General features: G+C 37.0%; 1 protein-coding gene across 2 annotated transcripts; it reads right to left on the bottom strand.

Moving 5' to 3' along the window:
- Window positions 1-94: 94 nt before the first annotated feature.
- LOC145331593 (tyrosine-protein phosphatase 10D-like) lies at window positions 95-27,649 on the bottom strand. 2 transcript variants are annotated; one of them, XM_080176341.1, is made up of 14 exons: window positions 27,265-27,649; window positions 25,995-26,054; window positions 25,084-25,245; window positions 24,003-24,093; window positions 23,605-23,669; window positions 15,267-15,333; window positions 11,423-11,547; window positions 9,743-9,948; window positions 8,257-8,318; window positions 6,582-6,693; window positions 6,010-6,065; window positions 1,905-1,961; window positions 1,570-1,681; window positions 95-238 (listed from the first exon to the last, which is right to left on the bottom strand). In XM_080176341.1, the coding sequence occupies exons 1-14, from the start codon at window positions 27,294-27,296 to the stop codon at window positions 225-227; spliced, it is 1,221 nt and encodes a 406-aa protein (XP_080032467.1). In that variant the 5' UTR covers window positions 27,297-27,649; the 3' UTR covers window positions 95-224. The 2 variants fall into 2 exon arrangements, with proteins under 2 accessions (XP_080032467.1, XP_080032465.1); XM_080176339.1 differs by lacking the exon at window positions 95-238 and having other exon boundaries at window positions 1,347-1,681; window positions 27,265-27,387.
- Window positions 27,650-27,694: the final 45 nt, after the last annotated feature.

The raw sequence follows: 27,694 nt of genomic DNA, 5'->3' as shown, positions 1-27,694 counted from the left end.
CCATATCTTTCATAATTCTGCACCTTGCTGTATTAGGTTCGATGCCCAGCACAAAGAAAAAAGAAAAGTTTAAAGACGAAAATAAGAAAAACATCTTTTTTCAGATTTTTTTCCTTTTGCTGTATATAATGATTTTATTTGAAAAGTAGCAATGATAAAGAAATCATAAATAGCCAGAGCTGATAGCCCAATCCAGAGACCCAGTGACAGTCAGACTGAATCCGTCATATGAACTCACCTAAATTAATGGATATAGAATTCTAGGATATTGTGGTAGGGGAATTTCGTCGTCAATTTAGGTTGTTATATAGTCCTCAGTTATTGGTCTTGCTCTTGCATGACCAGGGAAGGGGATGGGTTAAAATCATAAAGGGGGGGGATGGGGGTGACGTTATATTAGCCCTTAGGAACATTTTATAAGGTTGTGCGAAAATCTTTTCTATATCTATTCCTAAAATAATCAAACATGTCTTTAAAGTATTTGCAAATTTTATGCAAATATTTTGATTTTTAAAGGCTTTTCTAAATTTAAAGTTTAAATGTTGTTTTGTCCGTCTGTCTGATTTGTTTTCATACACTTTTTTTGTTGTCATGTTTTATTAAGATATTTTTGAGACAGACAGATATAACCTAATTCAAAGTTATTGTGCTTCCAAAAACTAAAATATTACCTCCTCATCAAGATTTTCTAAGACTAATAAACTCAAATCATTATATCACTTTTATAAAATTTTAAGTTTCTTTAGGAATACTTCAGGGAATGTCCACCCTCAACTTTCAATATTAGTTTTAATAAGAAAAAGTTAAAAATTTACTTGTGACGGGGGGTGGGGATATTTTTTTAAAGGGGCTATTTTTTATGAAGTTGAGTTGCCCTCTCCCAAATTAGTTAAAAACCTTTAATTTTTATATGTGAGAACCATTTAAGTTCAGTAATTAGCGAGATCTTTAACTATTCTGACATAAATTCTAGACATGTTCTTTTAATTTTTAGTGATGGAGGGTTAGTCATGGGTTAACACTCTGGAATAAAAGTATTTCTCACCCCCACACAAAAAATCTTAATTAGGGATATAAGCTACCCCTTGATGCTTTGGGGATGCAACCTCTAGTAAATACTAATTCAATTATTCTAGCAATTATGAGCAATTACATCTAAAATTGTTTACGCTGACAGAATTTGAAACATTTTAGATTTATGCTTTTATTTAATCATTACTTTAATTTCAAAAGGAGGAAATTATTTAGTTTTAACTAACAAACTATAGTTAGAACCTTCTGTCGATAGTTTTACATCAAAGGTGTTGTTTTAAACGTTGTAACGTAACTGTACTTTAGGAAGTGCATCATTTTAAAACTTTATTTTGTTGTTTTACTTCGATATTTTTTAGATATTTATTTTATGACACACATAACAAAAAATAATAATAACAGTATTATAATACAGGTATTAAATATTGATATACAAACAATAAAACTGAATAATAATAAAAATTAAGGACAGATCAATCAGATAATAATTATGTACAGTGTCAAAGGACTAAACAATCTCGAAAGAGGTAATATTACTTGTAGCCTGGAAAACTGTCATGCCTAGTGACTCCATGCCGTTACTGATTGCCTTCACAGTGATGCTGTAGTTTCTGCCAGGTTGCATGTTAGACATCGAGAAGGCTGGCGTCTAAACAAATTTCAAAATGTCAAAAGGTTTTTTGATACAATTGTGTACAATTAGAATATTATAGTAACAATAACTGGAACTATTTTTTTGTAGAAGAAACAATTTTAATTTTTTTTTTTGCAGTAGGATAAAATTATGTAATAGTTAGGTAAGGTTATAGCTCCCAAAAGGATACAGACACATAAATATTTTTACATTGAAGAACATAATTGTGGTTACTTACATCAACTATAACACTGCTAGAATCTCCATTGAACATTTCTATCTCATGATATTCAACCTAAAAGAAAAAAAAATAAACTAATCACGGTTGGTTTTTTATTAAATGAATAAGTTAGGGTACAATGTTTGGTACTTTCGATATAAGTAAATGATAATAAAAAACCCATAGAATGCGATAATAACCTCACAAAAATCGAAGAAAATAGTTTTCATACTTAATTAACGTTTTTAAGTTTTTCTTCAAAAAGTTTAGATAAGATGCCTTTAAAAGTCGTCTATGATTTTGTCAGGGATAAAAATGTAACTTTAAAATAAGAATTACAACATATTTTTTCAATTAGTACAAAGTAAAATTTTGAACATTTTATTGATCAGTATATTTTTTAAAATGTGAAGTAGAAACCTGAATATTTTATCATGAAAAATTGTGTTATGATTTGATTGTCTGCTAGATTACAAGAAAAAAGATACTGACAGTACTTGTTGGTTCTTTTAAAAAAATTAGGTAGATTACTTTCAGAACCCCTCTTTTTGCAACGTTATTTCAATAGAACAGAGCCGTAGTCTTAGTGTACTCAATATCTAGACAGCCAACCATTGTTTTAGAATTGTTCAATTTTTTTAACTTCTGATAAAAACAGAATTAATGGTATTTTTGTAAATATTATACCTCCAAGAAATGGCTATACTTCCCAATCATATGTTGTGTGATATTTAAGAGGAATTATTTTGATATAATGTCATTAAAATATTCGTTGAAAAAAGTGCTATTCTAGCTTATACTTTACATTTTAATGTGTATGATAATTCAAATAAAAGATAATGAAGATTTATATTATATTTAATTGTTATAATTATAAAGAAAAACCTGGAAACAGTAAAAAACTGACTTTATTTTATTGACATAGGGAAAATTTTGTCAAATATTTGAATAAAAAACAATATAAAACAAAATAAATTATTTTTAATATAGTCACAAAAAGGCTTAATGAGTTTAGGAAATATTTCATTCACTAATCATGTCATTTAAACTCTATTACACAGAATACAGTGTAAAAAGATGTTCTCGTTTTAATTTTAAGTAATTTCAAATGCATTTTAATACCTTTTAATGATTTATTTTTTGAAACATCTTTTTATAAAATGTTATTGATTTTTGAAGTTATATGTTAAAATGTTTTTAAATTTTGTTAACATTTTGTTTTAAATGTAGAAAATTGGTAATTCTAAACATTCAAAAAATGATTTTATTAAATTTTCATCACTTAAATTGCATGTTTGATGAAATTTTCAACTGATAATTCAAGAAAAATCGTTTAAGTTTTATTATATTTTACTTTGAAATGTTAAAAAAATATAATTATTGTCAAAAATGTGGAAGTTATACTTTCCTCAAAAAAAGACCTAAAACATGCAAATTAACACGTGTAATGAGATTTTTTTTCTTTCAGGTTTAATTTTAAGTAATTATTGATATTTTTTGTAAAAAGGATTTTATATAAAAAGTTTTAAAACTCGAGGTATGTAGTGGTTTTAAAAAAGGTTGCGAATTTATGCAATTTTCTTGCAAAAAAATTTTTCTAGGATTTTAAAAATAGCAAAGGGTGTTATTAGACGTACTTACAGATACAATTGCTAAGTCATTTTGGCCAAACACTAAAATAAAGTTTTTACATCTGAGGGTCCAACCGTGTAATATTGAATTTAGTCGTTTCATCAAAATTTGTGGCTTCTCCAGAAGTTTTTTCAAAGTGGATATACTGTAACACCCCCCTTAACATAAAAAGCAATATTAGTAATGTAAGTAAGATGATAAGAGATGTGTTGACTATCCCTCTCCCAACTTAGTTATACTGAACCTAGCCATGTTTCAATTTTATCTTTTAGTACAACACAATTTTTAATATTTTTAGTCATAAACAACGATTTTACTGTTGTTATTTTCTTGTTATACAAACAAAAAAATCGTGGATAAGAATACGTAAAAGTAGATTTAAGGTGATTTTTATTAAGATCAAGAATATATTTATTGGAGAAAATAAACACGAAACCTTGTTTTATTTTGTAAGATGACGACGGTCAAAGTAAATTACATAAAAGATGCTCATAACAATGGGAATTTTTTTTTGATTTTTTATTTGATCCCAAAAAAGATTGAAAATTGGACCAAAAACTCCAAAGATATGAGGAAATATGTAAAACGTATAAAAATAGCCAAAAACCTGATTAAAGGCAGCCTAACCGCCATAGTTGTTTTCTTAAAACGACAGAAAATTTAATCTTAACTTTAAAAATTTTGAAAATCGGACCATCCAGACTTTTTTCCAGATATATGAAAAATACGTGAAAAATGTAAAAATAGCCAAAAACCTTCAAAAGGTAGTCTGGCCGTCATGGTTGTTTTCTTTAAACGACATGAAATTTAATTTTGAAATCTATAACTGAAAAAATTTTCAAAATCGGACCATAAACACTAAGGATATGGAGAAAAATGTGAAAAATATTAAAATAACCTAAAACCTGCTAAAAAGCGGCCCAACCGCCATTGATGTTTTACAATTAATTGTGCTCATTAATTATGGGAATGATGTCAAAAATTCAGCATTCTATCTTTTATAGGAGATGAGTAAATCCAATTTCCCCCATAGCGTTACAGACTGACTGACTGACGGATTGACGGACAAAGTGAATTATAAAGTAGCTTCGCTAGACTAAAGATTCGCATAAATGAACATGAAAAAAACAGTTATAAGGATTTTGCCTTCATTTCACAATTGCAAAATAAAAAGAAGTGGAAGATTCCAAAAAAAAGTAAATAAAAACTTTAGGATATAAAAAAAGTTTTGTTTTAAGAGTAAATCTTTTTAAAGGAAAATCTCAACTTCATCTTTTTAAGTACGACTTCTCATATAAACTTATTTGAGCATAAAATTTGAAGATTTTAAGTCTTAACCATTCAGAACATTTACAATTAAATGATGAAACATGCTTAACAATATTATTGATTAACATAAGATTTAATAATTATGAAATGGAAAAGCAATCTTTACGTTTACTTAAAGGAACCCTGCAAGAAATACCCCGCTTTACCTGCTGAAAGCCTGCCACGAGTAGACCCAATTCCCAAAATTTGATGCCTCCAGCTTCAGAAACAAAAAAGTTACAGAAATTTCAAAATGATTATTTTAGTACAATGAAAATTTTGAAAGATTTTCGTTGCTCATAATGGAAATTTCAATATTAAATTACGTCGTCTGGAAGCAAAATTAAAAACTATCTTTGTCAGAATCTTAGACTGCCAGTAACTGATAACATTTTTACAATAAAAACAACCCCTTTTATAGTCAAAATGGCTTTTAAAAATTCGGTTTTAATTGCGTTTGAAAGCGTAAAATCATAGCGGGAAAAAATTAAACTAATGTAAGTAATACAGATGCTCAGCTGTAATTGTTTGTTCAGCGGACTTAGTGCTGATTCAGACTTTTGATTGGCTGGAAATCCTAATGGCTGGCATTCTCACGCTACAGTACTCTCAATAAACCGCAAATCAAACTGAATTTTTAAAATGATTTTGACTATAAAGAAGAGTGTTTTTATTGTAAAAATGTTATCAGTTACTGGCATCCTAAGTTTCTGCCAAAAATAAGCTTATAATTTTCTTTCTAGGCGACGTATTTTAATAGTGAGAATTCTATTATTAGCAATAAAAAACTTTCAAAATTTACATTGTACTAAAAATATGACTTTGAAATGTCTATAACTTTTTTGTTTTTGAAGTTGGAGGCTTCAAATATTGGGTATTGGGTCTACTTGTGGCAGTCTTTCAGCTGTTATAGCGGTATATTTCTTGCATAGTTCTTTAACAAGAATGATAAAACCCTAAAAATAGAGGCTCATTTTTTAGGATAATCTAACGAACTATCATTGCCAAATCTAGTGTGATCATTTGATAAGACAAACACAAAAAAAAAACAATCTAACTAACAAGGCTTTCGACTATTCTTGAATAGCAAAGACATAAAATTTCTGATATAATAAAGTATATATATATAATTCGCGTGAAATATCGAATGTCTATAAAACATACCAAAACAAAGTTGACTTACCTTATATGTATCTTGTGAAGAATCAGGATTTGGCTCCCATGTCAGTGAAATTTCTCCTTAACAAATTCATCAAATTAATTAAAAATAATATTCTCGCAAGAAACAATGTGCTGAAAAAGACCTAAAATTAGCCTAAAAAAGTATCGTAATTATCAAGAGGTTTTATTTAAATTTTTATAGTCTTCTAAAGGCTTTATTCATTGAAAATTAGAGTTTAGGCAGGAGGTTAGTTACAGCTACTCCCCTTTATTTTCCAAAAAGAGAGGAGATAATAAAAAGGGTCGTAGAAAAAATAAAGCACTACTTTGCAGGGAATAGGGAATGTGATTCTGACAAACAATTCTAAAGGAAAATTTCCCCTCAACCCACAACCCTTTTCCTGTTCTTCTTACCCACCCCTCTTCAGTTATATTTAAAAAAAAACAAGATATACTCCCACCTTTCTTTTAAAGGTTTCGTGATTTTTTTTGTAGAATTGATTGTTTGAACATTATGAACGTTATCAACTGGCTGATTATGATATTTGTATGTCTCTTAGTGTGGCTTCGCTACCAAAACTGAATACTACTAACCTGTGATATTATCCGCTGCCTGTTGCAGTTTTGTAACAGGTAGAGGTCTTGTAGTCACATTTCCATAGGCAGGCGAGGAGGCTACGCTTCCAGAGTGAGACTTTACTACAACCTAAATAAATACATAACATATATAAAGGTTTAACCCAAAAATTTACACCCTCTTGAAAGAAAAATTGGAAAAGGTGCGTGCTTCAGCGGGTGTAGTACACCCATCTATGTAACCAAATACCTACATAAAAAAAAACATACTTAAAAGTCAAACACGCGTCTGTGATTGGTTTATTTTTTTCATGTTCCCCTCCCTCCCATGCTAACTTTTTTGGGACCACCTCTTTTATTAATAGAGTTTAACTTAAGTTTAACTTAAAGTCGAGAAGATGAAACATTATGATAACCGGTTCTACCCCTTCCCTTATTCTCTTCCCCACTTTCAGATTGAAAGGGTGATGCAAATTTCAGACCCCAGATTTGGCGATTTGAGAAAAATTTATCTTTATATTATAGCGAATTAGATAATCTAGCAAGCATTGCTTTTATCTTATAGAGAAAAGTAGTAAATCAAACGTCGAAAACTAAGATCTGAAATTTGCGTCACCCATACAATATGACGAAAAACGCATGACCGCTACGACCGTGGCATTATTTTAAACCCAATCACGATAATAGAGGTGTATAGTGGAAGACGATAGCCTGATATCTAGTTGCCGAAAGTGTACGCAGTTTCCTGAGTGTTTCCTCATCCTAGCTCAATATTTACTACTAGCTAAAAAAGCTTCAAACTTCAAAAAAAAAAAAATCAAAATTTAAAAAATTCAAATTTATAATGTATATTGTATAAATCGTTTACACATTCAAATTTTGATTTTTTTAAGGGAAGTTTGAAGATTTGTAGCTAGTAGTAAATATTGAGCTAGGATGAGGAAACACTCAGGAAACTGCGTACACTTTCGGCAACTAGATATCAGGCTATCTGGAAGACGCATATGGGGAGTGTGTATTAACCCGATAGTGGACCAAATAATGCCGTTTCTCATAGTCGTACACCGTCGTGCAAAAATATATTCACAAGTATGTAATTTTTGACAAAAAGTGGTACACACTTTATTATTTATGGCTAGGAATTAATGTTGCAATTATATAAAAACGCCTTAATTGAGAATGAAAAGATGTACATCATGACCGTAATGTTCGGCGATATTTGGCCCATTATCTGCCATTTTTATGAAGCACGCTCATGCATAGATATGGTGCATTATTTGCCAAGTGAACCACTTTTCTGCACTACCTCTCCGATTTTGATAATACTCTATATTTTGGTCCGTTTGGTGATTCAAGGATGCTGGAGGGCAGAAAAAAGTTTTAGGGTCCCTGGATGTCTATATATCTAGCTATCCATGAAGGTATGTAACAAAAACCACAAAAACTCCATTATTTTATGACTTTAAAAGTTAATTTTTTCATCAATCATTCATTAAACCTATGCATAATATACACCAAAATGATTGTTTATTCATGTAAAAAGTGTAAAAGTCTAGGGAGCCAAGCGCTGCGGCCAGAGTTGTTCGTTGTCGGGGGGGGTGGGGGGGGGGGGGGGGGTACTCAAATTTTCAAAATAAAAAAAAAATTAAGAGGATAATACCAAATAGTTCTATAAAAGATGAATAAAATATACCTTATACGTTTGACCAGGGTGTAGATCTTCAGTAAATTGAGCTTTCAAAGGCTGTCCGCGCTCTTAATATTCAATTTAATAATGTATTAGCATTTGTATCGGTAAGGATAAGTAAACTGATAAAAAAAACATTTAAAAGGATGGGAAAAAACGAGGCTAAAATGTAAAAAGAAATTTTGGGGTTAGTGATCTTAAAAGTTGTTGCAGAATGGTTGGCTATAGTAACCCATTAGTGCCGAGCGCCACTTTTATGGGCCGATCGAGCTGAAAATCTCAGGGAAGCTTTATAATGGTAAAAACGAAATTCCGTTTTTTTTGTTTTGCTCTAGTGGCGTGCACAGGAAAGTTGCAAAAAAACCCTGTTCGGCATGGCCATAAATGCACAACGGGTATTTTGACCCGTTTTGGGCGGTTTCCGCTGACATTAAAACCCGGTTTTGTAGTAAATTTTGTGTAATTTTTGAACGCCCAAAGTGAGATGAACACTTTTTAGAACTTTGATACGATCCGTAATTGAAAACTACACAACCTCATGTAATCTATAGAGCTACAAGTAATATACAAAGCGATTTATTTCAAATACCAAGTACCACCCTTTTCGGTTAAAAAAATCCGTTTCTCGAAGTTTTAAAAGACACACACTACAAAAAAAGAACATATAAAATTTGGGTGTTACATATCAGAAAACGAGCATAAAACTATTGGGTGACACATATAGAGATTACTTTAGGGTGGCTCAAGCCTTACTCATGATGTAAACTGTTATTTTTATTGGTTGAAAAGTTAAAACCGGGTAATAAAAACCGAAACCGAGACGGGTTTTAAAACTGTCGGGTATTTATGGCCAAGCCGAACCGGGTCATAATAGGGCGTAAAAAAACGATAAAAAAATCATATAAAAAATAATGATTTGAATAAAACGAATTCACAAATAGATGTACTTGTCAATAAACATTAGATTTCACGAAAAAAATCAGCGACTTTACTATAAAAACAAAAAAGTTAGAAGGGGTATTTTGAATTTTCATGATTTTCAAATTTTGTTGAGCTATACCGGCAAACGGAAGTAAGCTAAACTGCCTGCTCCAGGGGAAAATGAAAGCCAGGGTAGTAGAGGGGGGATTCATACTGAGAATGATGCAATTATGAAGCTGGAAACCGTTATTTTTTACATTTTTTGGAACCGGGTTTTAATACCCGGTTCGTCACTAATGGGGTAATATTGAGACGAAATTTCAGCAGTAGTAGAAAATAAGTACCCAGAGCATTACAGACAGACTGACCAAGTCAGTTGTAGAGTAAATGCTTATTTACTAGATGAACTTAAGCTGAAGAAAATATTGGAGAAAAAAATTATATTTTCCTATGGGACTTAAAAATCAAAAACAGAGTAGTTTCACAAAATTCAGTTTTCAAATACAATAAAATTAACATAATTTATTTTTACCGAAAGGAATATATCAATAGATTTATAAAGCCACCTTACCTATTTGTGATTTCCTTCTGATGCCAATAGACACTGTGTACCTATCAAACTCAGACAAACCGTCCGGACCCTCCCACTCCACCTCGAAGCTGTATGGACCAATCTTGTCAGGGTTGAAGGTGACATTGTGTGGCCCTAGTGGTACTGTCCGGTACGGTTCGGATGTTGTTGGCTCTGATAAACGGTCCTCAGATACGGTTTGAACACTACAATTTATCAAATATTTGTACAACAACAAAGTTTACTAATTATGCTTCCAGAACAAAAAGAATTGTCGTTGAATGGTTTTAAATGCTTATTGAGACGTAGCAACATTTAGAGAAGTAATAACAGATATGCTACGCTTAGTATTTATAATTGACATTAGCAATCTCTATTTTATTAATATTGTTCGGTCATATTATTTCAAATAAAGGTTTGGTATCAGGTACAATTCTAAAAATCATTATACTAAAGTAACAGTAACTAATTTTTGTGTGTCTCTGTATTTGTTTGTACTGAAGGATCTCGCTAACCGCTGAACCGATCGGGTTCTCCTTAACAGGGTAGCTTCTCATAGGTCCCGGGAAGGTTTATAACTATTTTCTTGGGGAGTGGGACACCCCCAACCCCCTCAAAAAATGAAAAATACCCCCCTTCCCAAAAAAAATCTAAAATTTTTCAACCCCCCAAAATTTTTTTTTACCTTAAAAAAATCTAAAATAAGAAATTGGGTTATTAAATTCGACTACCCCCCTCCTCAAGAGGCCTCTAGGGGCGTAGCCGCTCTTATTAAATGAAGCAAAAGAGAAAAAGATAGAAAAGAAATAAAAGAATAAATGATACAAATATAGGAGAAGACAAAAGAAAATATCTGAAGTTGTATAGTTTCCAAATATCAAAGTTATCAAACCCAATTTAAATTACTGCTAAATAAAAACAATAGATTAATCATTTCAATCTTCAATTTTAAATGCCCTAAAGAAATGAGAAAGATAAAGAAGAAAATAATCTTCTTTAGAATAATAAGAAAGCCCGTGGTTAAATAGTTCTGAGCTGGATCTTTAAATGTGTAGAATTTGTCGTTGCCGTAGCCGTAGCCGTAGCTGTGACCGTGGACGTTGCCGTAGTCGTAGTCGTAATCGTAGCCGTTGCCGTAGTCGTAGCTGTCGCCACTGCCAGTGCTGCCAATAAAACATGGATTTTAAAAAGATTTTACAGCAGTGCAATACTATAAGCTATACTTAGAAATATGGATTTAAAAATTTTCTATGGCCCATCCTATAAAAATAAATTATTTTTATCAAAGAAATAAAAATATTATGCCTAATTTTATCTTTAATAGTAATCCTTTTTAAAACACCAAAAAGTGTATTTTAGGTATATATTTTAGTATATCAATCAGATAAAACGGATAATTTTGTCAAATAAATTTTTTTTGTTAAAAATCAACATGTTTAAAATGGACGAACAGACATTCTAGTAACGATTATAGAGTTTCAACGCTATGTAAATCGTGTCTAACTACCACAGGAATCACCATGCAATGTTTGGAATCGATTGGACAATTCTTACCTGTTTAATTTAACGAAAAGAGCTAACAGTCCGTTACGGACGGACAGACCCTAATTATAAGAATGCTTCGCTTTTAAAAATCAGATTGATGTTTAAGTGTGTGTACAAACCTCACATTCGCATTACCTGATATTATATGCTCTGCCAGGAACAAGGCCATTAAGTGCCACCTGAGCGGGGCTATCATATATGTCATCCTCCTCTTGTACATATGTCCAGGACTGGTGGCCGTCTTCAGAGTCAATAGATACCTAAAATATGTGCCATTTAAAGTTTTTAAATACATCTAAAATTTCTACAAAGAAAATAAAAAATATGTGGAAATAAAAATTGATACTAGTCCTTTCATCTATGAACACAAAAATCCCTTAGAACGACGGAAAATTTAAAAATAATACTATTACTCTCAACAATTTTGTAAATCGTACAATACACCATATATATGTATATGTGGAAATGAGTAAAAAGTAAAAGTAGCAAAAAAAATTACATACAGTCATGGATGTTGTATACGGTTCTCTCACTTTGTGTCTTACGGACGGATGGCCGTTTAAAAATTTTAGAGTAGCTTCGCTACTAAAAACAATTAGAAGAAGCTTTTTTATAATTAGGGTCGGTCCGTCCGTAACGGATAGCTTTTTTCGTTAATTTAGGCATGTTATAATTGTCCTATCGATTTCAAATTTTGCATGGTGATTCCTTTAGTAGTTAGGTACGATCTAGAAAGCGTAGCAACTCTATAATCATTACCAAAATGTCCGTACGTCCATTTTAAATATGTTGATTTTTTAACAACAAGTTTTTATGTGATCAAATTATCCGATTTATCTGATTTTTTGTATACTAATTCCTGGCACAACAAAGTACAATATTATAAGCGAATCAACTCTATAATTAAGTCTTAAAAATGTAACTATGTTCATAAACATTATTCTGTATCAAGCAGTTTTTCAACAAATTCACTTACAATTTTGCATCGACTCTTATACATTTATATTCTGATTATTCAGTTCTGACAATATACAAGTGTTAATGTCCCTTTGTCCAACCTTTTCAGCACTTCGCTTTAATGGATGTTGCCATCCTTGTTACAACCACGATTTATGACCCAACTAAACAGTAGCCTTAGCAGACTACGGGCATTGTCAAAATTAAACAAAGTGTCAATAAAACATAAATTTTAGGCTTTTGATTGATTTTAGTTCTGTTTACTGAAAATGTATGTCAATATATATAAGTATAAAACAAGGATGACAACATCCATAAAAGCGAAGCACTGAAACGGTAGGACAAACGGACATTAACACTTGTATAGTGTCAGAACTAAATAATCAGAATATAAATGTATAAGAATCGGAGCAAAATTGTAAGTAAATTTGTTGAAAAACTGCTTTATACAGGATAATGTTTATGGTCATATTTACATTTTTAGGACTTGATTATAGAGTTGCTTTGCTTATAACATTATACTTTGATGTTCCACGAATCAACATACCAAAAATCAGATCAATCGGATGATTAGATCACATAAAAATTTGTTGTTAAAAAGTAAGAATATAAATGTATAAGAGTCGAAGCAAAATTGTAAGTAAATTTGTTTAAAAACAGGATAATGTTTATGGACATACTTACATTTTTAGGACTTGATTATAGAGTTGCATCGTTTATAACATTATACTGTGTTGTCCCAGGAATCAATATACCAAAAATTAGATCAATCGGGTGATTAGATCACATAAAAATATGTTGTTAAAAAAGTAAAAAAAATGTACATGTTTAAAATGGACATACGGACATTTTGGTAATGGTTATAGAGTTGCTACGCTTTTAAAATCATATCTAACTCAGGGAGTAAGGGAGGGGACAATGGATCGAATATTCAATTTTTAGGAGTCTCAGACTTTGGGGACTGGCTTAAAGGGAATGTGCAAGAATTTCTGACTGAGTTTGGGGACTTGCGCATAGAATGCTGCTACTCGTTATGTATGTTTTGAATATTGCAGATGGGGAGAAGGGATAAGGGAAGTGGGGGAAAGGAAAATAAACACTCGTTGTGTTAGTTTGGAATGTAGCAGACGGGGAGAAGGGAGGTGGGGGCAAGGGGCAAGGGAAATAAACAGAATAAAAAGGGGCAGTCATATTCTTGCTAGCAGCTGGCCGGGTCCAATAATCTTTTAATATAAAAATCACACCAAAAAACCTCAATATATTTCATCAAAAACAAGTTTTGATTTCACTTTACATGACGCTATGGAAATCTATTATTCAATTAACAATCCCTTTATAATTTCCTACAAATTTATTGGATTAAACTGGATTTCATGCCCTTTCTTTGATAACTCTTATATTGAATTAATTGCCCACTGTTCCCTCCCTTACTCCCTGTATCTAACTACTAAAGGAATTACAATGCAAAGTTTGAAATCAATAGGATAATTCTAACATGCCTAAATTAACGAAAAAAGCTATCTGTTTGTGACGGAAGGAAGGACCGACCCTAATTATAGAAAAGCTTTGCTTTTAAAAACAACATGAGAAAAAATTTGATATAAATCTAAATAAGACACATCATGAAAATAGAAATAAATCAAGTTCTCATCATTATAGCTATACATATATACAATATATACAAACTAAATTATATTTGTTTTGATAGCAAAGTTATTCTACAAGTCTATGTGATTAGTTATTCACTCAGGAATAATAAGCACAAAAGCATATCTATAATACAAAGTAGCTTGATGTCTGTCTGTCCGTCCGTCTGTCTGTCCGTCCGTCCCTTAAGATCTCGGTAACCACTGAACCGATCGGATTCTACTCTTCAGGGAATATACCTACTGGTCCTGTGGTGGTTTTAGGCTATTTTCTTGGGGGGTGGGACACCCCCAACCACCCCAAAAATAAAAAAAACCACCCCCCAAAAATTTTTTTTTTACATTTTTTGTAAAATCTCAGTAACTGCTGATCAAATTGGGCTCTACCCTTCTGGGAATATACCTACTGGTCCTCTGGTGGTTTTAAGCTATTTTCTTGGGGGGTGGGACACCCCAACCCCCCAAAAATTAAAAAATCCCCACTTCCAAATTTTTTTATTTTTTTAAATTTTTGTAAACAAAAACCAGTAATTGGGGTGGGGGAACCCCACTGCAACATGGGGCGAAGGCCCCATGAATCCCCCCCCCCCAATTAAAATTTAAATATTTTTTTTTTTTATTTTAATTTTTGTGTATGCGACCAACCTAGGTTTAATTTTTACGAATTGAAATTTTTGTACAAATTGAAATTTTTCTGGATAAACCGCACAACCTGGGTTTAATTTTACCACAGAGTAATTAAACAAAGAATAATTTTTTTTGAATATTTCTATTAAGGAAGGTTGAATTCCCATAACTATATAGGGCGAAGCCCCTAGAGGCTAGGGGCGAAGCTGCTAGTATGATAAAAACGAATAAAAAAAGTAGTTTTTATGAATCAATCATATTAATCTAATAATTGTTTTTAGTTTATTTTTTGTTTATTACTTTTATTGTTTAATTACTTTGTTTATCAAGTTAGGTTGGGTTATATTTGGTACTAGGTAGCCTCTCAGGGTCAAGACACTGCAGGTATAGGCAACCGAAAGCATAGGTTTGGTTAAAAAAAAAGTCAACCAAAAACTTGTTATTTTCAATTTATCTTAAAAATAAGGGGGGGGGGGGGATATCAGTGCTCACAGGCCACATGTGGGATTAAACAACATCTGCCAACCAATGGATCAATGTAAATACTTATTGCCTTTTGTTGAAAAGTCATAAAAAAGTACTGAGCTGGATCTTTAAATTATTTTAGTAGTGAGCCAGATCGAGGTGAGCCAACTTTCCACCAATGAGAGCACCGCATTTTATGAAATGCCGCGCTGTGATTGGCTGAAATTCGGCTCACCACGATCTGGATCACCACTAGAATAATTTAAAGATCCAGCTCTGGTTACCTTATAATCTGTGTAGAACCCTGCAGAGGGAGAAGGTTGCCACAACACTAACAGAGTTGTCTCATTTCTAATCAAAAGTTTAATCTATAGTTTTCACGACAAATTAAAATAAGATCAAACAAGGATGACAACATCCATAAAAGCAAAGCACTGAAACGGTAGGACAAACGGACATTAACACTTGTATAGTATCTGAACTGAAAAATCGGAACATAAATGTATAAATGTCGAATCAAAATTGTAGGTAAATTTGTTTTTTGGACTTGATTATAGAGTTGCTTCGCTTATAATATTGTTCTTTGTTGTCCCAGGAATCAATATACCAAAAATCAGATCAAACGGATAATTAAAACACTTGAAAATTTGTTGTTAAAAAAGTAGAAAATTCAACATGTTTAAAATGGTCGTACGGACATTCTGGTAATGATTATAGAGTTGCTACGCTTTCTAAATCGTACCCAACTACTACAGGAATCATCATGCAAAGTTTGAAATCGATAGGACAATTCTAACATGCCTAAATTAACGAATAAAAGCTATCTATCTCGGACGGACGGACGGACGGACCGACCCTAATTATAGAAAAGCTTCGCTTTTAAAAAGGCCATAACACGAAATAATAAATCTATATAGGTCTTCAAAAAACCAAACTTTGGAAAAGGTCAAAACGCCAAGCAGCTCTTTTTTGACCAAAATAAAAGAAAATGAGCAAGTATTAGGTACGTTTGTCTTTAGAATAAGTGTGGTATTCGGCAACCGTGAGCCATGCCTATGGCACCCCTGAACTGGGGTTCGGTGGAGGGTCAATGGCCCTCCCCCGAGTCCTGGGGAAGGGGTCTGACGACCCCCTCCCTATGCTTAAAATTAATGATTGAATCTGTCATGTTTATTATGGTTAACTGTATTCTTAATTCTCCCCCACCCTTTCCAGGGATGGGGGATCATTATTGCCCAAACTGACTATTGTATATGTGTTATAATGCTTTTATGTTATGATTATTTATTCCTATCCATGTATTTATTGTTTGTTGTATATAGCTTTAGTATCCTTTAAACCTTCAATAAAGTGACAACTGAAATAGATGTTGATTATTATCTAGTGAATGCTAGAGAAGCGTAGCTTCTCTATAGTAAGGTGTCCACGTCTGTCACACTGCCGTAATCTAATTGAACTCCGGTGTCTGCCATTTATCCTCGGCGGATACCACAACTGTTGGTGACAGCTGTGTGAGATTACGGCGAACCACAAGTGTAGAGCAGACGCGCATCTGAGGCTAAGGTACTCCCAGCAGTGAAACTGGCAAAACTGACGCAAGCAACCTGAATTACCCACCCTGGACAGCAAAGTTTAACTCTGCATCCGGCAGTTGTGAGACAGGGAAATTTGACGAAGAACCGCGAGCAGCGCCGATATCTAACGGAGAATTGAGCGCTCAAAGGGCTGAAACAGGCCTGCGGACCGGCTGAAACAAGCCAAATAAGTGTAAACGGCTGAAAATAGGCCAACTTTACTGCAAGAAATAGCAGGATCCGAACCAGTGGCACTAGCAGGACGGGACATTCCCTGCCGCCATCAGCCGGATTTGGATCAGCGGCGCTAGCAGGACGGGACATTCCCTGCCGCCGATAGGCTGAAACACGCCACATAGCTGCAAGCTGCGAGCCAACATACGAGTGTAGTGCACCAGAACAGAGAAAAACTACGTCAACTCCAAGTATCCTGAGAGGCTACAACGCAGCCACCCATCTAGAAAAACAGATATTATGTCACATTGCAGGGATTACCACCCTGGTGTGATGGCTAAACAATAGATTTATGAGCAAAGCTTGGCAAACAAATTGTTGTGTTGTGATAAAGCTAAAAATAGAACAGGCTTGGATTTATTGTGTATTGTGATAACAGCTAAAAATAGAACAGGGTTAGTAAACAAATCTGTTATGCAATTGTGATAAGGACAAAAATAGAAGCTAGATGTAATATAATAAAGACCCTGATATACAATCAAATCACCTCAAGCCTACAGCACAACAACAATACACCCCTTATTCCAGGGGAAAGGGAGGAGCCCCTCTCCATTGAAGGCAAATACAATCAGGGTGATATAATAGATAAGCCTAGGATTAAGAAGAAAAGGCACTATTACACCAGCACACAGTTACCCCCCCTCCCTCACAGGGGGAACGGACGGAGTTACCCCCGTCCCCTCACGCGCTTCCCCCTTCCTACCCACACTAGACTAAGTCCGTCTGTAGTGTGGGGCTAGCGACCGGGAACACAGAGCGCCATTCACGGGTAGCGCAACAAAGTGCGGAAAATATCATAAATTCAACGGACAAAGCGGACCAATGAGAGAGCGAGTTGAGGGATAAGTGCGCGTTTTCCCCGTGTGCGCGGATTTGACGGTGCGTACGCGCGTTGCAAGGACAGGAGATTTCACGCACACACACACACACACACACCGGAGCGGAGCTACTCCATAGCATTTAACAGGGGTATTTTGAGCAAATAAAGAATTACAAGCTTCTCTCCTTCTAGCTCCAGTGTGATAAAGGAAAACCCAATCAGTTCCTGACAGCAGTTCAGACCCTCAACATCTATCTACCCCTACCAGCCTACCCTACAACCTCAGCACCTAACTAGTGATAAGTACAGCTAAGTTATACCTTTGCAACTAAACTACCAACCTAGTGATACAAACAGTGTTGGCTGTTAGGCTAGAAAGCCTCAAGTGACAAACCATTCATTTTTAGTACTGTATAACTTTGTGCCCCGCCGTTGAACCGTTGACCCGATGGACCAGCCGCAAGCCCCAGGATGGCTCCAGGATGACCCTCAGCCGGCCCCAGCCGAGTACCGCAAACTGATGCTGAGCAATCTGCCGGAGTATAGAGGGCCGCCCAAGCAATCCTGGTCGTCACATATCCGCAGACTCGAGATGTCATGGGCGGCTTACCGCGTGCCACCTCATGATTCCCTCAACCGCCGCAACGCCCTCCTACTGTCACTGGTAGGGCAAGCGGCGGAAATGGCGTCCCATCTGTTTGGCGAGGCAGGCCAAGCCTTGACCTACGAGCAGGTCAAGGCCGAGTGTGAAATGCTATTTCGCCCTGCTTTTGAATCCCAAACGCTTAAACAAGCGTTTAGGGATTACAAGCAACACTCGACAGAACCGATACAGGCGTACATATCCACTAAATGTGCCCTGTATCGGGACGCCTACAGCCATGAGGATCTTGAGTTGTTGGTGGACGAATTAAATCGTGGAATTCGTAACGCCAATGTAAAACGCATCATGATGGGACATGAAATTACGAGTGTACCTGAGTACACTCGTAAGGCCATGTTTACCGTCACCATGATCACAAAGCAACTGAAAGAAGGTGTGTGCCTAGTGGACTCTACCGACGGGCTGACTGGATCCGCCAGCATCCAGTTGCCCCAGTATGATGATTCGGAGCCAATGGAGATTGGCGCCTTGGCTCCGGGTCTCCACCAGATGGGGAAGGTCGCTCCAGATGACAAGGTTCCAGGTCGCTGCTTCCGCTGCCAGGGGAGAGGCCACCGAGCTCGAGACTGCCCGACGCCTGTGGAAGTTAGCCTAGAGGAGAGACGCACCCAGCCACGCCGTGACCGTTCTGCCAAGTGCGAGCGTTGCCACTATGACGGTCACACGGCGGCCGATTGTAGAGCTGACTGGGCCCAGGTAGCCAGCCGCAGGCGCACCGCCGATAAGGGCGCCCCTCCAGGGAAGCCCAGCAGAGTGGCCTAGGCTTCAGCCTCAACCACCTGGGGCCAGAGCTGATACAACCCAACAACATCGCCGAGCCAGAGATTCTGAGGCCCCAGCCTTTTAGCCTCAACATGATGGAACCTGCCCGACTGAGCCTACCCAGCAAGAGTGGAGGGGCGCTACCCAGCGTCCCTGAGACGGTGTACGGGGAGGCCCTGGCGGCCGCTGAACGAGAGAGGCAGGAGGCGCTAGCCAGCGCCTCAGCACCTGATGTCTGGGGCGACAACCGTCGCCGCCACCGAGATACCTGGATCCTGGAACGAGCCAGCCTCCAACCTGATGTCTGGGGCGACAACCGTCGCCGCCACCGAGAGACCTGAGTCCTGGAACGAGCCAGCAGTCCCAGAGGAAGGGGTGACACCCGTCACCCCCAGTCAGCCAGCGCCACCAGCCTGCAGGGAGAGCCCAGCTACATGCCATCCAGAGCCCCCTGCCAGCCGAAGGAACCCAGCTGCCCAACACCAGGATAAGTTGAATTTGTTAAATGTGTTGTATCCAAGCTATTGTAAAACCCCAGCCTTGCCTGTGCCCCCTGCACCAGAGGCTGGGGAGATTGAAATTTGGGAAAATAAGGACTTGCCTGTGCCACATGCACCTGAGTTCCTAGGGCAGGGGAGGGAAGTGAGTAAGGGCGAGCCTGTGCCACATGCACTTCAGCCCCATGCCACTGGGCATGCCTTGGACAAGGGAAGGGAGCATTTGGGGCTAGGGGAGCCGACACCCAGGCAAGCGCCAGTCGCTTGCCAGTCTGTCATTGGGGAGGGTATCGGGGTGCCCCGGCCGCACAAAGATAACGCTCAATGGAAACTTGTATCTAGCCAGGAGCAGCCCAGCTGTGTCCAGCCACAAGAAGCAGCCGTGACCAGAGCTGAAGATCCCCAGCCGCGTGTGCGAGGTAGATGGTTGCCTGGAAGCCTCTCCCATTGGTGGATGGTCCTGTGGGGCCTCCTGCTGGCAGCCGTGTGGCCTACAACCAGCTACGTCCTGGTGGGATGGGACTGTGCCAACCCCACCCACGTCACATCCTACAATAAAGAAAAGATGTGTAACACGGAGCCCCTACACCAGGAGGTGCCCCTGGGCCATGAAGTGCACGCCCTGCAGCAAGTCAAGGTGAGGGAAACAACCGGGTACAGTTGCCAGCTCACCGTGTCCCAGTGGACATTCAGGTGTGGGGTATGGGGTCACCTCAAGGTGACCTCGGTCCCCACCCTCATGAGGCCAACCAAGATAGACCCAGAAGCGTGCCAAGACCTGGCCAGGAACCGAGTCTACACGCTGCCAGGCAAGACCCAGCCACTGACGTTCCAGCTGAACCATCCCCTGTTCTTCACCATCGACATGGTGGGCGCCCTCGTCAACAGCCCCGAGGGGGTGGGTTGTGAAGGGGAGGACGCCCACTTCGAGGGCCAGCTGTACCGCAATGAATTAGTGCTCCAGGAGCGACGGCTGCTGGTCAAGGAAGAGACCTACGTGGTAGAGGATGGACGGGTGGAGTCCCAATCTGACCACCTGACCCTGGAGTGTCCCCATTCTGAGCTGTCCTGCATCACTGGGGAAGCAACCTACGTGTGGGACCACCTGGGGAGAGATTGCCCCTTGAGGCTGATCCGCAGCCTCCAGCCCAGCCTAGTGATGGATGCATACCTGGTTGACCATCAGGCCCAGTTTTTCATCAACATGACCAACCCCACCTCGATTGTGAACTGCGACTTCGAGGCCCATGCCACCAACCATCCAGCGTTGTTCGTGGCAGCTGACCCAGCCGCGGCTGCGCTGCCCAGAGTGTCGGCTAGGGATGTTGACGTCCCCCTACAAGCCCAAATACATGCAGGTTATATTGGGTTTACCCTGGAAACGCGCATGAAAAGCACAGCAGCAGAAGAAGTAGCGGCCAACTGCTGGAAGCTCCAGCAACTAGACCCGGCCCACCCGGTGCGTGTCCAGGGGAGCACATTCTCGGTACTGAGGGGAGACATCCTGCAGCAGCTGACCTGCCAACGCCATAAATACGTTGTCCGCAAACACAAGGAGTGTTGGGACAAAGTGCCAGTAGAACCCACAGGATTTGTAGACGCTGTGACACGAGTATATAGTGAACACGCCACCAAGATTCCCTGCTCCTCCACATACCCCCTGACTGTGCACGCGGAGGAAGTCTGGATAGAGTTAACCCCCGCTCCTAAGAAGAGGCCACCCCCGCTGGATACGCCTAAGCAATTGTTGACAGAGCCCTTAGATGACTTCAGTTCAGGGGGCTTGTATTCGCAGGCTGAGTTGAACGACTGGCAACAACTGCTGGCGTTCCCAGCATACAAGAGCGCCATGCTGACCGGCCTATCCTATGGCTCCTGCGTTCAGCAAGGCAGCTGTTCGGCCACAGGAGACCATGGGATAGTGTCCTACAACATTGACCGACTGGCGGAGGAAGGAGAGGCCGCCCTGGATGTCTGGGCTGGATTTAGACAAGCTATCCACGAGTGGGGAGATGGCGCAGCCATACTGTGCTTGCTGTTGTTGATCCTCAAACTGCTGGGGGACCTAACCATCATTTCTCTGGCAGCAGCACAAGGAGGCGTCCGAGCAGCCCTGAATGCGATGTCACAAGTGTTCCTGTACCATCCAACTTTGTATAGGAAAGCTCTGGCTAGAGCCAGGCTCACCCATGCCAAGTCCCGGGACTTTTCAGTAGACTGGGATGCCATTCCCATCGGCAGGGAAGCAGCCGAGGAGATGGTGTCTATGCAATCAGCTGATAGCGGGCATGACCGCCCAGGTAGGCCAGGACCGCCCTCTGGCAGACCCCGCGGCCCCTCAGGAGGACAGGCCGCTGCCCAGACGATCAACCTGGCAGCCAGCGCCCCAGCCGCTGCCAACAACAACCAGCAGGCCCCACTGCTGACCGTTCCAGCAACAACGGTGCCACCTGCCAACCTGACACCTGCCGGCGCCGAACAACGTGTCCAACCAAAGCCAGCCTCTGCCTTCTATCCCACGTTGGGAGCCCATCAACCCTGAGAAAACACTCACCACTAGGATTCCATTGAATCATTATCGTTTGTATATATCTTAGCCCTAAGGAGCGGACCGAAGGCCTCAACCACTGTCGGAAGTCTGGTAGGGAAACCCTCTCCCAGCCTTCCGAGGGGAGAGTTGTGGTATTCGGCAACCGTGAGCCATGCCTATGGCACCCCTGAACTGGGGTTCGGTGGAGGGTCAATGGCCCTCCCCCGAGTCCTGGGGAAGGGGTCTGACGACCCCCTCCCTATGCTTAAAATTAATGATTGAATCTGTCATGTTTATTATGGTTAACTGTATTCTTAATTCTCCCCCACCCTTTCCAGGGATGGGGGATCATTATTGCCCAAACTGACTATTGTATATGTGTTATAATGCTTTTATGTTATGATTATTTATTCCTATCCATGTATTTATTGTTTGTTGTATATAGCTTTAGTATCCTTTAAACCTTCAATAAAGTGACAACTGAAATAGATGTTGATTATTATCTAGTGAATGCTAGAGAAGCGTAGCTTCTCTATAGTAAGGTGTCCACGTCTGTCACACTGCCGTAATCTAATTGAACTCCGGTGTCTGCCATTTATCCTCGGCGGATACCACATAAGATCTCGCTAAATTAGGAATGGTTTCTCATTAATTGAGTCTTTATAAGTTTATTTTTAAAAGCGAAGCTTTTCTAAAATTAGGGTAGGTCCGTCCGTCCGTCCGAGATAGATAGCTTTTATTCGTTAATTTAGGCATGTTAGAATTGTTCTATCGATTTCAAACTTTGCATGATGATTCCTGTAGTAGTTAGATGCGATTTAGAAAGCGTATCAACTCTATAATCATTACCAAAATGACCGTACGTCCATTTAAACATGTTGATTTTTTTGATTTTTTTAACAACTAATTTTGATGTAATCTAATCATACGATTGATCTGATTTTTTGTATTCTGATTCCTGGGACAACAAAATACAATATTATAAGCGAAGCATCTCTATAACTAAGTCCTAAAATGTCAGTATGTCCATAAAAATTATTCTGTATCAAGCATTTTTTCAACAAATTTACTTACAATTTTGCATTTATATTCTGATTATTTAGTTCTGACACTAAATATACAAGTGTTAATGTCCGTTTGTTCTACCGTTTCAGCGCTTCGCTTTTATAGATGTTGTCATCCTTGTTTTTTTTCTTATTTTAATTTAAATTTAACTTTTACAAGGATGAAAACATCATCCATAAAAGGACATACTTCATTTTTGGGAATTGATTATAGAAATGCTTCGCTTATAATGTTGTACTTTGTTGTCCTAGGAATCAGTACTTCAAAAATCAGGTCAATCGGATTATAATATCACATAAATATTTGTTGTTAAGATATTTAAATATCAACATGTTTAAAATGGACGTACGGACACTCCAGTAACGATTATAGTGTTGCCACGCTTTCTATATCGTACCTAACTACTACAGGAATCACCATGCAAAGGTGGTGAGAAATAATTATGGAGTAGCTGTGATTAATTATAATATATTTACCTGAACCAAACAATAAATCTACTTGGAGCTTTCGGTTGTGTTGTAAAGTTAGTAGTTATATAGGTCTGAAAAAAATACAATAAGTTAATTTGAAATAAACCAAAACTAAAATGATGGGAAAATAACAGGTTTTAAAACAATAAACCATTATAATTGTTCCACATTTATTGCAATAGGTTTAAGCTTTTTTTAGGAACAATAAATCAGAAAAAAATTTAAGTATGAAAAGACTTTGAATTTTGATTTTTAAAACAGCTCACTAAAGCCTTATTTATTCTTTGGAAATTATTCTATTAAAACAACAAAAAGAAAACTTTCTAGACATAAAACTGGCTGGTCCGTTTAAAATACTGTTAAAGATAATTTTTACAAAAAGTTAAAGATGATGAAATATTGACCTGTGATTCTTTATCCTCATAGATACTATAGAGCTGTATTTCATATGTAGCTCCTGGAGTGAGGTTACGGAGGGTGCAGTTCCAAGTATCTCTGAAATGTTCAAATAATAACAACTAGAACAGTATCAGATATAACATAATATACAGGTAAAGATTAATGAAATTACCCTTCCCCAACTCCTTAATTTCAGAGGTTGTACCTAATATCAACAAGGATGACAACATCCATAAAAGCGAAGCACTGAAACGGTAGGACAAACGGACATTAACACTTGTATAATTTCAGAACTGAATAATCAGAATAAGATGTATAAGAATCGAAGCAAAATTGTAAGTAAAATTGTTGAAAAACTGCTTGATACAGAATAATGTTTATGGACATACTTACAACTTTAGGATTTGATAATAGAGTTGCTTCGCTTATAAAATTGTACTTTGTTGTCCCAGGAATCAATATACCAAAAATCAGATCAATCGGATTAATAGATCACATAAAAATTAGTTGTTAAAAAAGCAAAAAAAATCAACATGTTTAAACTGGACGTACGGACATTCTGGTTATGATTATAGAGTTGCTACGCTTTCTAAATCATACCTAACTACTACAGAAATCACCATGCAAAGTCAAAAGGACAATTCTAACATGCCAAAATAACGAAAAAAGCTATCCGTTACGGACGTACGGACGGACGGACAAACCGACCCTAATTATAGAAAAGCTTCGCTTTTAAAAAGTAAGTGCAAAAGCATGTAAAGGTGTGCATGGAAAATTTAATATGCATAATATCTTCAGTATCCGAGGACAAATATCAATAAACCTTCTAGGCATTATATTAGAAGAGGGTGATGCCAAGAATAAGATATAGCCAACAAGCGAATTAAATCTAAATTATATTTGGGGCACAGATAATAAGGTCGTTTTTACTACAAAAGCGTTGAACCCCAAAATCAGTAAACTAATAAGATTTATGTAGATTAATTAGTTGTTAGTAGCAGCAGGGATTGTGGTATCAAAAAAGTAATGGACAATAAGGCTAAAACTAATCTACAATCCTTCTATCTTCCAAATATCTAATTATACCTGATAACAATATTCCTGACAGTTTTACCAGTCCCACTCAACGGAATAAGCTTCAGCTTAAATTCGCTGTGTTGACCGACTGCCGGCGGGTCCCAGTTGACAGTGGCAACCTCCCCATCCTCTACTGTAATGCTCATGTTGGTTGGCGCATCAGGCAAACCTCTGTTATTTTCACAATATTTCAACATTAGTATATCTATTCAGCTATTTTTTTATTCAAAATTTACGTTTAAAAAAAATAAGTATTTTTCAACCCAACGCCAGTTCAAGAAAATTAAATCATTTTCTCGTATTCATTCGAATCCGGTGGATAGGAACCGGTTCTCATCCATACAAAAAAACTATGTCTAGCATCGCATCTCGGGGCTAAAAAAACTAGTTTTAATCTTATAATTGTACATTCTATATCTTCGGAAAGCCGTTTATAATACGATGAAAGAAATAACTATTCTCATATTCATTCAAATCCGGTGAATAGGAACCGGTTCTCATCCATATGAAAAAACTATGTAGCATCGTATTATATCCAGCTTTCTACGAATAAAAAATGTACAATTATAATATTAAAACCCGTTTTTTTAAGCCCCGAGGTGCCGAAGGCGCGAAAAGTTGTTTATAATACGATGCGAGAAATAACTATTACAATATTAGCCGTAAATATGAACAGATCTCCGAAAAAAGAACCGTTTCATGAGTTGGGAACTTAATAAGGGAGATTATTTTTATTTCTCTAAACATTATTCTTATGTTTGAATTCATGAAAAATAAACAAACAATGATTTTCTTGTGCAGGATGTGTTGTCATCCTCGTTTTTAAATAGAAAGGTGGCTGGTGGGTAATTTCCCTGATTTCTTATGGCAATAGGATATAATCAAGAATATTAATTTTCTAAACAAAATCAATAGCTTACTCAATTTCATCATTTTCTGGATTAGAACCGCATACAGAAAAAATCAAGAAAAGCAGGGACCTGAAAAAAAATTATTTTTACTTTCATTCAGAATGTAGTACCCTGTCCCGTTTTAGAAAAATTTTGTTTAAATTTTTGCCCCCAGCCATAATATGGTTGATTTATGCAAAATAATGACCCATGCAAAATATTTTTTCTGTAATGCAAAAATTGCGATGGTACAAGCACTGCAAGAGTTTTAAAATTTGCAAAAAGACCTGTTTTTAAAGCTCTTGTACCATCTCAATTTTAAAGATTTTTAAAAAATTTCAATTCTGGTGTGTCAAAATAAACCTGAAAGTTACCAAAAAAAATGGGGGCAGTCTCAATTCTAACATATGAAGGACAAAGGTGTAGCAAGTAATCTTTCAAAGTAAAAATTGCCAGATTTCATACACAAATAATAGGGTTAGGCCGGATTGGATGGATACAGATATCCGGCTGATCTATAATTCTGGATATCAAGTATTTAGGTTTATATTGACACACTAGAATTGAAATTTCATAAAAATCTTTAAAATTGAGATGAAACAAAAGCTTAAAAAACGGTCTTTTTGCAGATTTTAAAAAGTTTGTACCATCTCAATTTTAAAGATTTTTACGAAATTTCAATTCTAGTGTGTCAATATAACCCTAAATACTTGATATCCAGAATTATGAATCCGCCAGATATCTGTATCCAACCAATCCGGCCTAACCCTATTATTTGTGTATGAAATCTGGCAATTTTTACTTTGGAAAATTACTTGCTACACCTTTGTCCTTCATATGTTAGAATTGAGACTGCCCCCATTTGTTTGGTAAATTTCAGGTTTATATAGACACACTAGAATTGAAATTTTTTTAAAATCTTTAAAATTGAGATGGTACAAGAGCTTTAAAAACAGGTCATTTTTGCAAATTTTAAAAACTTTGCAGTGCTTGTACCATCGCAATTTTTGCATTACAGAAAAAATATTTTGCATAAATCAACTATATTATGGCTGGGGGCAAAAATTTTAACAAAATTTTTCAAATCCGGGACAGGCTAGAATCTAATATTAAAAAAAAGTGCGATACTTAAAAAGACGTTCAAAACATTTTCTTTTGAACATACTGCTTTGTATTATTAATTATAGGGAACCATATAATATACAAGATTTTATAACGATAAGACATAACAATCCCCGGTGTTGTGACGTAAAGACCATAAAGATTTGCCTTTTACATGTGTTAGATACATTAAACTTACCAACTCAGAAGAATTATTCTGTTCAAAATCATTTTTAGATCTATAAATATAAGCAGCACACTGTCAATACCTTTTTCTTGCCAAAGTTTTCAATAAAGTCAAAACTAAATTTTACACAAAAAATGGTTCAAATCAGTGACGTGCGATAGGGGTGTCAATGCTCCCTTGAAATTGAGATTGGAAACGCTTGCCTTCTCCTTTTGTCATCCCCTAATGGTTTCACATCTCCTTATTAATCACTGTGTACGCCACTGATTGAATGCCCTAAATTGTAACAAATAATTAAAAAATATAATGTTTTTACCCCCCCCCCCACACACACGCTATTTTACCATGTCGGTAAAATCTTTTTGCGTGCCTAGATGTTAACCGTCGAAAGTCTTGGTTTAAACTGCGGATACAACATAATTGGTATAAATAAAATAGGTAA

This window comes from Acartia tonsa, chromosome 11, assembly GCF_053477335.1.
Source record: "Acartia tonsa isolate MP-2025a chromosome 11, ASM5347733v1, whole genome shotgun sequence".
In the NCBI taxonomy this organism is placed as follows: Eukaryota; Metazoa; Arthropoda; class Copepoda; order Calanoida; family Acartiidae; genus Acartia; species Acartia tonsa.
Note: the sequence above shows the minus strand (reverse complement) of the source record. Positions and strands in the feature narration are given on the sequence as shown.

Excerpts from the sequence above, each read along its gene's own strand:
- LOC145331593 (XM_080176339.1), bottom strand. The coding sequence starts at position 27,296 with ATGATTTTGAACAGAATAATTCTTCTGAGTTG. Across the intron at positions 26,055-27,264 it reads AGAATAATTCTTCTGAGTTG|GTCCCTGCTTTTCTTGATTT; the intron begins GTAAGTTTAATG and ends ATTTTTTTTCAG. Across the intron at positions 6,066-6,581 it reads GGCAGCGGATAATATCACAG|GAGAAATTTCACTGACATGG; the intron begins GTTAGTAGTATT and ends GAATTTGTTAAG.